This window comes from Phaethon aethereus (genome assembly GCF_964289735.1).
Source record: "Phaethon aethereus genome assembly, chromosome: 9".
Classification (NCBI taxonomy): Eukaryota; Metazoa; Chordata; class Aves; order Phaethontiformes; family Phaethontidae; genus Phaethon; species Phaethon aethereus.
The window spans coordinates 19,196,683-19,209,690 of record NC_138585.1 but is presented as its reverse complement, the minus strand read 5'-3'; the positions used below and the strand labels follow the sequence as shown (position 1 = coordinate 19,209,690).

General features: G+C 36.3%; 1 protein-coding gene across 1 annotated transcript; it reads right to left on the bottom strand.

Annotated features, from left to right (window-relative positions):
* Positions 1–3,556: 3,556 nt before the first annotated feature.
* Positions 3,557–12,805, bottom strand: DCUN1D1 (defective in cullin neddylation 1 domain containing 1). The gene is made up of 6 exons (XM_082003854.1): positions 12,595–12,805; positions 11,180–11,348; positions 10,445–10,575; positions 6,352–6,434; positions 6,009–6,105; positions 3,557–4,481 (listed from the first exon to the last, which is right to left on the bottom strand). Exons 1-6 carry the CDS (start codon positions 12,767–12,769, stop codon positions 4,402–4,404), a joined length of 735 nt encoding a protein of 244 aa, XP_081859980.1. The 5' UTR covers positions 12,770–12,805; the 3' UTR covers positions 3,557–4,401.
* Between the last annotated feature and the right edge of the window lie 203 nt (positions 12,806–13,008).

Below are 13,008 nucleotides of genomic sequence, written 5' to 3'. Positions count from 1 at the left end.
CTGCTTTTTTGAAGAAAAACTGGAATGGTATCATCTCTGCAAGAAGTACCTTTTTAAAGATGTTGCTCCTTAATTTTGGGCAAATAAGGTGCATTGACAACTGGAAACTGTAGCAATAATTAGTACAAAGAATTTTGGACCTCTGACACTGTGGCTGCCTCATGTTCTTTTTGATTCTCTGACAGGGAGTCTGTGTGCTTGCTCATTGTACAGCTTGGTCAGTAGAAGTTGTTTAAAAAATGGTTTATGAAAATTATATTTATTAAATAAAACTTTCACTTCTAGCTCTCTGAGTTGCTGTTTTAATTATGTAAATGTTAAGAGGAAAATATGCCAGTGAGAAGCGAGGCTTGCTGCTCCATGTGCCTGGGATCATTCAGCAGCAAGGCTGAAGATACCTGAAGATACATTCCCACATGTGCACGGCCACCTACACTGATCACAGATGGACACGTGGGAGCACTGACATGAGCAGAGCGAGCACCTCTGGCCTCACCTTGCTGCTCCTCTTGCTGGAGAGAAGTCCCCCAGTCAGGAAAAAACCACCCCCAGCAACTTCATAGATGTATGTACATACATACAGAAGCGGAGGGTCCCTCCAGCTGCTGGCCCAGCAGCTGCAGCTTGCCCTGGCACCTACCTGGAGGAGATGATGTGCTTAGTGATGGACTCCAGCACAGGCTTCACTCCCCTTTCTTCAACAGCAAACGGAACAGCTGCCTGCCCCAGCCTGCTGCTTGCCCTGCACAACAGTTGCAGCTCCATCACCTCGCAGGCTTCCTGGGCAGCTTTCCTGTTCCTGATTTGATTGACAGGGTTACCAGCCTGAGTCCTGCCAGTTGTCCTTTGAACTCTCTAAGGGACAAGGGCCTGAAATTTTATACTCTGAAGACACAAAATTGAGTTTAGAAAGGAAACAGCTGTAGCTATGTGTAAAACATTCAAATTACAGTTAGGCAGCTTTTTGTTAAGTTAGAACTTCCAGAGGCTGATTGTTGGTCCAGTTTAAACATCCAAACCAAGTTTGAGTTCCAGGTGTCTGGTTAAGCTGCAAGACTCTTGGTGTTTACTCAGGCAAATACTTTACAAAGAGCTAACTCTTACAAAGCTAGGGCCTATTTCTGATAACAATTTCAAGTATTTAATGGTGTGGTCTCCTCTTTTTTTAAACCCATGGCACCATGGGTCTAAAAACCAAGTATCATCAGTGTACCAGACTCAAATAAGATGTACAAAGACTTCTGGCAACATTATTTAAATAAAATGTGAATGACAAAAGTTTATTAAATGCATTCTTAAAAAATTAGATCTTTCTTAAATAAGGATTTCTCAGTATGGATTTCATCATAAAACAGTTTTGAAGCAAGTCGTAAGTTACTGGTTAACAGGTTCATCAATGAATGTCATGTTATTTATGGACAGTAGTCTTCAACCATGTTTAAACAAACACAGTGTGCAGGGGGGTCTTTCTTCCTTCACGTACTAGGTACTGTCAAAGCAGCCCTGATTTGTACTTCTAAACATTTAGAACAAGCAGTAGGCAAGATGGGGCAGCAGTTCTTATATCCCATCCCCTCCCAAGACTTAAGCAATAAAGTGTATTTTATGCAGAAGTATTCCATACTTCCCCCCCACCACTTAAAGCACATTCTAGAAATGTCTTACAAATAATACACTGAAGCAATGCATGAGAAGACTTACTCATGGCAATTTCACTGGAGCTTTATTGCCTCTGTTGGTAATGAGAGGGATTGTAAGAAGTTACATTTGAACTTACAGAGATATGTAAATGATTTTTTTTTTACTAAATATAATCTCACGATTAAGTGTTTTATATCAGGGCACTTCTAATTTTGTACATATTTAATGTGTATAAAAACAGGTTACAAACTTGATGTTCACCTTTTTCTTCTTGGCATTTGGCAAAATTAAATTGATCCATTTAAGGGGAGATCATCAAATTGAAGACATAAGCACTTAACAAATTAAAGCAACCCAAGTAAGCAACTTGTCTGCATTCTTAAAAAAACAAACAACCAACAGCAACCACACAAATATATAAAGGAAAAAACACATGGCCACATCTGAGCACGTTTCAATACAAAATATTCCCTGTAACCAGGCATTTTGTCCTTAGAACAACACCCTGTTAAATCAATTGTTTCTTTCAAACTTCAGTCACTCATTTTGAAAAACTTTAAAGATGCCATCATAGCGCACACAACCCTTTTCTGCAACATAATTAGTCAAAGTTTTATGTATTTTTTTTATAATTACACAGTAATTATAAGTGTGTAGTACCAAACTGATGACAACACTGTTTTGTTGAAAAGATCTTGCATTCAAAAGGAATATTCTTTAAAACACCACGGCATTTTTTGAGGGACAAGTCTGTGTTGGGATAAAAAGCAAGTCAGTTCTCCTCTCCCAACACAGCATCCTTAAACTAATCAACCTGAAACTGTACCAAAACCCTCAAGACTGAAAACGGCACGCATAGATACCTTGTAGAGCTTTTTTCCACCCCCGCTAAGTTCAAGTCCCCATTTTTATTTACACAAAATTGAGAAAGGAAATACTGAAAGCAGCAAAACACACATTTTTTGGCATAGCCAATTCCAGTAGCTGGAGAAAGTTTGCCATGTTTCTGCAGAATTGTATTCTTGAAATAAATGCACAACTGGATTTTCTTAAAAGAGCACCGCTATAAGGGGACCTAGCCTTACAGTCAACTTCAGAGAACACAAATACACATTTTTAGCAGTTTAATAGTCAATTTTTTTTCCTAAAATACTTTTAGCATCTGCATAAAAAGTGTTCTGCTGTTTAGTGTAAGTACCAGTTACTCATTTCAAAAATAATTCTGGCCTTATCCTGTGATTATTCAGAGCATGGACTTAAACCTCTATCCTTACTTGTAACTCTAACTGTTTTTTTCCTGGAGCTTGGTATTTTCCAGCTTGTTTTACAGAGTAGTATTTATCAATTCTCTTCACAAGTAGCTAAGTGAGGAGTAAAAGACCATGTTTAGCAAAAAAGCAGCTCAAGAGCTCTTGTAATATTAAAAATAAAGAACTGCATCTCATAAAACCTGTTTTGAACAAATTACTTGGTTAAATGCAGTAAGAAGTAGTGATGGATCAACAAAATCATTTAAGCAAACAAAGCCAGTGTAATATTTTATATCTGATCTGCACTTGTTTGGGAAAGCTCTACTCTTAATTTCTGTATTTGGCAACCACAGCGATATGTCAATTTAAGGAAAAATCAACAAAATTATTAAAAAAATGGGTGTCATCCATAACCGCAGTACCTATACATTATAAAGATTTAACTTACTTCTCAGGATAGTGGTTTCAAAACCTAGATTCACATCAAACTCACCAGCTTCTTGTACAACAGGGCCATTTGTTTCATCATACCTCAACCATAAAAATTCCATGTCTCAATTTAAAATACTGTATTGTATAGCAAACATTTAAGACACAAATTCAGTATATTCAAGTTTTAGATTTCCACAGAAATGAAAAACCTTTCTTTGACAGACAGATAAGCATTTCAAAACTGTAATGAAATCTGGTTTCTTAGATAATAGCCTAGAGAATATTAGATTCTATCCTGACGCACACAGCTTATCTCAATGACGCTCACTGAAGGCCAACTAGAACATTACACACGGGTGCTTTAAGTGCACAGTAGTTGTGTCGTACTTCAACTGTTCTCACAGTCAGTTGATGTACAATCAAACCATTCAGATAGGCACCTAGATACCCCAGTACTGACAACCTTGGGTTTTCTTGGTTATTTCTGTAATTGTTTTTACCAGATAACTCAAACTCACTTAGACGATACCTGTACTTTTCCAGAAAAGAAAAAAAAAAATTTACCAGACCCAGTATACTTAAATATATCACTCTTACAGGAAGTGCTATCAATACAGTCTTTGCAACTAGCCCCAAGCGTATATTTAAGGATTCTTTTAAAAATTGTTTTGATGTTGATCAGTATAATTCGGATGCCATACAACAGCTGTCTGATGACCAGCATTGTGCTTTATGTGAAACCAGAAACCTCAAAATAATTATAAAGCTTCTAGGACTTATGGGAGATGAAAACTAGGGTGGTCCACACAAAAAAAAAAAAAAAAAAATCCATGATGAAATCCACAATGTTGGAATTTTAATGGGCAAGAGTGGTCCAGACTAGAAGAAAAGCCCAAACCACCAGTAGAAGAATGAAATACGATATGGTCCAAGATGTATCCTTAAAGGTTTGTCTCAACCCTCAGCCATATTGTGAGGATTGATCTTCAGTTCAGTCCAGCCAGCAGAAATTGACTGTGCAATTTTCCATTTCAGGTATTTGTACAGACTATGTACACTCTAGTAGGGTCCTTTAGTGCTACACCGTCGTACTTTTTGTCCCAGCAATCTGAGGGCGTGCAAATTCCACAAAGTCATCAATAAGAACTGGCCATGCCCCTAAAAGACACAAAAAAAAAAAAAAGACCAGAACATAAGAACTCAGTTCAACAAGGCATTCTTTTTAAAACTTCAGATCTAAACAAGTTATTTACTTTCTGGTCTTAACTAGGCATATTTGCAAGCAAAAAAATTGTAATTTTATTTTCTTGCTTGAAATTTAAGAGCTGATTAAAGATTTCTACTTCCTTTAAACCCAGTTAATACACATCCCTTTCAAGGGTCATAATTCCTTCATCTTCCTGACCAAAAAAAAAAAAAAAATTAAAAAAAACCCACAAAGATGACAAAACTTCTAGCTTAAAACTGGCCTGGTTGTGGCACCAGAACTTGATCTCCAGGATGGCAACAGCTGCTTAAAAATGTTGAACATTGGATGAGGCAGGCTACGCCATAAACAAGCAGCATTATCTTAACACGGTACAGCATTTACTGCTCACAATTTGATTTTGCATGAATGCAGTGTTCATCTGTTAGAATCAGCATACTTAGCCATACCCGAGAACAGCAAAATGCTCTCTGGTAGCCAGCAGCGTAGTATAATGCCCTAAAAGGCTGCTGTTACACTATAAATATATATATATATATACTCTTCCGTATTCCTTATCAGGAGGTAGTTAAAATGCATATCGGTATTTTACATATTATGGGCAGCCATATCCAAAGAGGTCCCCAGTCATGTGCATGATGATCATGTGAAGGTTAAAAATAATTGTGGGCTCAGGGTTCTTCCCCCCTGCCCCCCCCCCCAAAATATATTTATTCCAAATCATTAAAACACATTTTCTGCCTTTAGTCTTTCTAAACTATATTGATTTATCATGGGGAGCAGCCCATTCACTCAGTAAGGGAATGAGAACTGTCCATAATTATTAATACAGGTGTAGAAGTTTGTTCCCCTCTGCTCTGGAAGTATCAGAAGTCTACAGTTCCCTCCACTCACTGAACTTATCTGCTGCCGATCGAAGATAATTAGCTGTTCTTGGCTACAGATGGACTGAAAGAGGAAAGATCAAGACAAAAGTTTGCAAGAAACACATTGGGTAGGAAATAACTTATGTTTAGCAATCCCTGTATGCTGCCTGCTACATGTCCAATCTTCATGCACCGAAGCAACCAAACTTAAAAAAATATTCTCAGCTAATAAATGCAGTAACCAGAGGACCCTACAAAGAAATGCACAGGCCATGAATCAGTTACTTAGTTGTAGATGCCAAAAACTGCGCTGATGGAGAATCTGTGGTTTTTAAGTGGACAAATATCAGGGTTTGTCTCAATAAGAAAAAATTTGTATTTGAGCTCAGACAGAAGAAAAAAAAGAAGATAAGAAGGTTTCAGCATTCCTTTTTTAAAGCTGCAGTAATAAACAGAGGATAAAAACATGCATTAAAGTAGCTCCGACTGAACTTTAGATCACCAGTGTTATTCTAATTATGCTGTTATTAGACAGCTGTGCCAAAGCAGATACACAATAATAAATATAGCATAAAACACAGAAGTTAATGATAAGAAAATGGAAATGTTTACCTTCCTCATCATAGTTAGACATATCATCTGCTATCATTGTACTAAAGTCTAGAAGAAGGTTCCAGGTATCCTTAGGAATTGATCTTTTATGATGTTCCTGTTTGGAGGGGTGGAAAATTTATGTTTAAAAAAAAATAAATTAAAAAAGCCTTATACATACTCATTTTTACTGTCTTGGACACATCCATATTCCCAAAACATATCTCTCTGGTACACACTATGAAGTGCAGTATCTGGGATCTGGGTCAAAACAGTTTATTTTGTCTACTCAATAATTTAAGCATATTTATCTTCCAAGTTTTGAAAATACTGCAGTCCAGTTTATGTAAAGATTTAAACTTACCAACAAAAATTTGTTCCACAAGTCTAGAAATTTAAATCTTCCATTAAGTACTAAATTCCAGTAGGCAATGGCCATTTCTAAATCTGTAATATTAAAATATATTAATTTTTAGAGATACACATTTCAAATATATCATCTCCACAGGTATCTAACATTAAGATGAACCACATATTCATAAAGGTGAAAAGATTAATCTAATGCAAATATACTCATGGATCCTTTATAAAAAGGCAACCATAAAGTAGTATAAAAAGCTCTAAAATATTTGTGTAACATCTCTTGAATACAGAAGAACTGAAAATTGCACATATTAGTATCTAAAATATCCAAAATACACAAGGATATTTCATAGGCCTTTTGCTATCTAACATTACTTTAGTTAAATTCAGTGAAACCTTTTTGTCTTAAAAATGCTATTGACTTGAAAGTTTGTAGGTTTTTGTGGTAAGATCTGCCTTAATTTTTTTTAATATATAAAATACAATTTACATAAAACTAGCTTTTTATTATTTCATTTTTAGAGCAACCTTGTAACAGGTGCTGGCTTTGTAACATGGCTTTTGTCAAGTGTTTATTTCTGCAATCAGGTTTCCTTTTGAAAAAAATCTTTAAGTGCTGTACAAGCAGATGGTTCATAGTTGGTTTGTTACTTGTTGGTTGTCTTTTGGTTGGTTTGGGTTTGTTTGGACGGCTTTTTTTGGTTTTGGGTGGTGGTTCCCCCCCGCCCCCCCCCCCAAAAGAAAGTTCCTGCTTGTTTTGAATCTGTTTCTCAGGATGACTGAGAAACCTGAACTGACACAGGCCAGGAACAAAAACCTACTGCCCGTCAGGCAACTGCGTGCTGCTGTCAGCAGCAGGTGCTGTTATAGTGTAGCAGTTAAGAAAAAGAAACTGGTTAGTCTAGCATGTAGGGAAAAAAAAAAGTTTTTTTTTAAAAAAATCACTTCCCCAGTATTTGCCAAAGGCTAAACTAACATGCATTTACTGTTTATTAGTGGCATACAGTAACGTGTTAGCTGATAAGAGAAAGTTACATATCTGAGCTCTAAGTCTCTCCCTAGCGTGATCCCCAGCACCAGGAATTAACAAGGACCTCTCTACTGTATAACAAAATGCTACTGACTGATCTTACTGAATTCAGGATCCATCACCAAGTACACACAGTAACCCAAAAAGGCTATCTAGTTAAGTGACCTCGTTTTTTAAGAAAAGCTCTTATATATTTTGCAGTCAAGCAAATCTCTTCTTCCATAAACAATCCTCTTGTGAGAGCAGAGAGAAGAGGCACATCATCAACCGCACCTCAGGAAAAATAGAAAAAACCTGACACAACCTAAGAAAACCCCTCCCTTCCCCCCAAAGGTGCCCACATTACTTAAAAAAACAGGGAGATGGATCTTGGAGAATAGCAAACAAAACAAAGCATGAACTCTGCATTGCTGGAGGGAAAATAGACGGTGATGGAGGGAGCTTATTAATCGTTTAGTATCTTTGATATTGCAAGTTCTTCTCCAACGCCACATTCACATTATAACGCTTCCTGACCAAAGTAAAGAGTAAAATTTATGGAGGATTTTCCAGCAGCTGCAACAAGGTGTGATTTCAGACAAAAGTCTAAGTTTGAGTTTTAAGAAGCAGAGACTAATTAAACAGAAGTCACTACTCTTGAGTAAATAAGCTATAGGTGAAAATGACAACTTACTAAAGAGTGTAAAGGCTAGGTATCTCTCTTTCACAGAAGATTCAGATACAAAAATATTCCCTTCAGCTTTGAACTAACACTACTGTCTTTCTGAAAATTAATAGATACAAACTTCTGATTAAGCTGATCAGTTCCTCAAGGAAACAGATTAGAAAACTAAGTTTTACTTATTTGTCATGTATTAATAGCAGGCATATAATAAATGCAGGGTCATCAAATTTCTGCATATTTATAGTGGTTTATCAACAAACACTATAACCAAACTGTGCATTTTGACACACTTACACAATTTTGGGATTATTCTTGTGGGTAAGCAAAGGCCTTTAGGAAACAAATCTCAGGATGCTGCAACCTCAAACTCATTATATGAGTGCAAACATGTAAAGCACAAAGACATAATGCCTTAGGACAAACTACATGTTTTAAAAGAAATCTTATGAAATCACAAAATTTGAAAGTAAAGATCTAATTTTAGCTTTCCATAAGAAAGTGGAAGAATGCTCAGGAAAAGTCCTCATGGATCAAATATGAAAGTCTCAACATAGATGCTCCATTTTGAGTTTTATCCTGAGAGATGCAACAGCAGCAAACAATGTTTGAGATGAACATCAGCTAAAAGGTATTCTCAAATGATATGCAAATATCACATGAACTTCTAAGACTTACACAGTAGTAAGAAATTATGTAGAGGAAATGCATTTCCAGAACTGAGCCTAACTACTACACAATGTTTGGAAGATTAGAGACCAATATACATTAAAATGAATTTGCAAGTTCCTACAAGCAGTTATTTAGACATTCCAAAATTAATTGCCTAACTAGGAGCACTTACTTTCCAGCACTGTACTTCTCCCGATATTCTTTTGCTTCAGGGTTTCCAGAACTATTCTGCCCTGTCACAAACTCATGCCTAGAACTGTGTATTTATTGGCACCAAGAGGGTTGATAAGCATCCAGATTTTAAGCTTACTTCTACATCACTTCCAGACTCAGACTTTAAAAAAAAAAAAAAAAAAAAAAAATCACCTTACACTATATAGGCTATATGAATCTGAGAAAACTATACATGTCTTTGTCACTCTTAGAGCTTAACCTGCATAAAGAAGCTTTAAGATGAATGAAAGATAGAGCAAGGGACTTAGTTTTCCTGGTAAATAATTTTTACTGAAGTCTGTTTCATCTGGGATACTCAAAAGATTAATTTCCATACGGGGGCGGGGGGGGACACAAAAAACAGGGCACAGAAAGATGTTAAAGTATGACACAGTCTCGAAACTAACACATGGAGCTTTTGCTTATTTACCTATTTTTCAATATTCATTTTAAGCCAGAAGTTGGTCCAGATATAAAAGACAACAAAACCAAAGCAAAATGCTCATCTTTTCACAGTGCATGAACGCAAAGCTGGTCAGTGGCAGTCAGTTTAAGGCATTTTCATTACTGAGAAGAAGAAATTCACAAGCTGACAAGTAAGAACCTACTGGTCTTTCAGTATTTTATTTCTTCTCAAAACAGTTAAATTATGAAGTTAACAGAGAGTCATGAAATACTTAGCTATGGCTAATATTTCAACTACATTGTATATAAATTTATGCATTCCGGTTGGTTAACATTACTGCTTGAAAGAAATTTTTGTTCCCTCATTTTTGCTGTTTTAAATAGACAGATCTACAGTTTATTCATTTAGTTCCATCTGAACTGTGGTGTTTTGGCATGTTTTTGACATTGGTTTTTGTTTAAAAAAAAAAAATTATTAAGTGATTCTTCCACCTCACCTATCCTACTAATCAAAAGCACAATCAGCGGAAGAGCTCTGAAATTACGAAAAACACACAAACATTCGGTGAGCTGGGGGCAAGGGGGGAGTGGAAAAGCTGTAGGTAGGCACCTGTTACCAACAGCACAACACCAGACATCAAGCCCAGGATATAGAAATCTATTTGTACTATTCCAGTTCTATTTTGCCAATACACTTGCAAGAATTTTTGGTGTTACAAGAGACTGTACAAGTGTACTTACATGGAAATCAGTTTTACAGCTTAAATTCAATTGAATTTTTGCTTTTAGGATAATCTGCTCAGTGCTGCAAATTCTAAGTGGTATAATTATGCTTTTAATGGAAGGCCATAATCCACTATGTTTACGGAGAATTGCACACACCCTTAGTGAAAGAATAAACCTTGTCTCGTAAAATTTTGTAGTCTATACTAATGATGCAGATATTTCTATCTATTTGAACACCTTAAACTGACATCTGTCTTTCACAACAGAGAGATGTATTTTATCCCAAGGGTGGTTATCTTTCAGACTCATTGGATCACAATAATATTACTGCTTTAATCAGTCATTTCCCATATTTACAAACAAATGTTTATAATGAAGAATACATACCTAAACCTTTCTGTCCTGGATTCTTTGCGAAGTTGAAAGTAAACTGATAAAAATCCTTAAACCTTCCTGGCTCTTTTAATTCTTGTTCCATTTTAGGAATCTGGGCCTTCAGTTTTTCTATGCTGTCACATCTGCATTTTAAAAAGCATGTTTATTTGTGTATTATTCATTTTGCCATAAAATAGGAGTTATAACTTAAACAAAAATGATAACATTTTTGTGGAAAACAATACAATTATCAAAACAAAATTCAGGAAGCCTTTAATTAGTCTGCACTATAACAACAAAGAAATTAAATTGTTGTACTTCTTCACATTGCCATTTGCACATACTAGCTAACACAGCAGACTCTATAAACCACAAGATTTTTAGAAAAACGTGATAAAGACTACTACATTCTCATAAGGCAGAGAAATCCCAGGTATGCTACACTGCAGACCAACATCCTTGCTTTACCTACTTGAGTAGCTCTATGGCAACTAACTGAAATACTCACACAGCCAAGGCAAGTAGTACTCAAAGTTGCCTCCCTTTTTTTGGTCACTCAGCATCTAGCACACAGACAGCAGATGCATTTTTACAGAGGCAGACAAGTGATGCTAGACTCCGAAAAGTCTCAGAAGTCTGAAAGGACAATGTGATTGTGAATTGCCCAAAACAGGGCCGTTTCACTGTATGTTCCAGTTTCTGACACTGGATTACACTGTCAATTTTTAATACTTACTGCACACTTACCCTAGCTCAGTCATTCCATCCATAAATTCCAGCTTTGAAAATTCACACTGTGTTGCAGCTCGGAATTTCCACGCAATGATGAGTACAGTAATGCTGGCTGGGTCAAGAGCTAGATCATCACAAAACTGCTGTATACCATCTATACCAATTTTATTTTCATCTTGAGGATCTTTGGGATATAAAAGTAAGTATCAAGAAAACAGATTTTTGAAAAAGCTAATTTATTCAAGACAAGTATTACAAGATAAGCAAACATTTTCAAGAAGCCATTTCTTGGATCAGCCCTTATAAGTGAGTATTTTAAAAACAAAGTTAAATTAGTACTCTCAATGGCTAAGCTTTAACAACTGAGGAAGTTACTACAATGAAGCCCCTCATACAATGAAGTTTATGTTATTTTCATTGAGACACAAAAGCACCACAAACATTTGTTTTCTGTCTAATAATATGCATGATATTCTGACTCATTCCATACAGACAACAGTGTTCCTTTCCCACCAGCACACTTAATTATTGGCAGCTTTGGTAAGATTGCCGATCTGTGTATCATTATAAACAATTCTGCAGTGTCTATTTGCCAGCCATACTGATACAATTATCAAATCTGCCCCAAAACTACTAAGTCAACATTAGTTTTATGCATTTTCTGGCATCACCAGCATGCATGAGATTCGACATGGTAAGCTCCAAGAGGAAAGTTACGTTGCCCCATTACCGATTCCATGTCAGCCAGGCACACTCCTCTTTCCACAAAGGAATCAACATCTAGTCTGGAAATGAGCTGCTCACATTTCAAGTGCACTAACAAAGACCTAACTCAAGCCAACAAAGACTTCAGGAAAATGCTATTTGTATCATGCACGCACATGAAAACTGACAGATAAAGTAGCACTCATTTTTAGATTTTTTTTTAAAGTGCTAAAACACAGAATTTGTTCTACTGTACTGAATCCACTTTACTATTTATGGTAGGATAGCATCACTTGAACACTGGCTATATAATGGTGTTTTGTAACTATCTGATAATAAGCACAAGGTGACTAAAATTAATGTAGAATCCATCCTTGGTACTCAACGTTTGTCAGGAGTGAGTCACAAGTAACATGCTTTCCTCAGAAGAATGACCTAAAATCCACATTAACTGCTACACTTACTCACTGTACACACAAATCCAGTTCCGGACCCTAGTCTTGTATAAGTTTACATATATTTAGAGCACATAAAGCACCTCCATGTAATCCTTATGAAGCAGAAGCCTACCTATATTCCCCTTCTAATTTGTATTATTAGCAATACAAAAACACAAGCTGAAAGCACGAAGATCCCCAAGCACAGAACACAGCTGCAATGATACATTGTAATTGAGAATACACACATCCAACTAGGAAATAAGCCTTAAAACTCCGGCTACTCACCTTTGTATCTGTTATATAGTTGTTCTAACTTCTTTCTGTCCAATGATCCTTTAACACTCTCTCGTATATAAAGTTCAGGATTTTGGAAAAAGTTGTCTGTTGCAACATCTAACTTCCAGTCATTTTGAGACAGACAACTCACTGCTGTCTTTTCACTAGATTGTGTGAAGACCATGAACTGACGTACTTTATCCTTCTGTGATGATTTCAACTTGTTCTAGTAAAAACAGACAATACTGTCACTAGAAACGTTTTATTGGACACACACACACAAATCATCAGTACTGTTAATATTTTTAAATCGGTACCTTTTATAATTTTCCCAAGCAATCAGTCTTTCTCTAACTGCCGGGGCTGTTAGACACTGAAGCCAACACTTATTTTCTCACTTGCCTTTTTAAAATTTAATCCTAC

Excerpts from the sequence above, each read along its gene's own strand:
- DCUN1D1 (XM_082003854.1), bottom strand. The coding sequence starts at position 12,769 with ATGGTCTTCACACAATCTAGTGAAAAGACAGCAGTGAGTTGTCTGTCT. Across the intron at positions 6,435-10,444 it reads TCCAGGACAGAAAGGTTTAG|ATTTAGAAATGGCCATTGCC; the intron begins GTATGTATTCTT and ends TTAATATTACAG. Across the intron at positions 4,482-6,008 it reads GTCTAACTATGATGAGGAAG|GGGCATGGCCAGTTCTTATT; the intron begins GTAAACATTTCC and ends TGTGTCTTTTAG.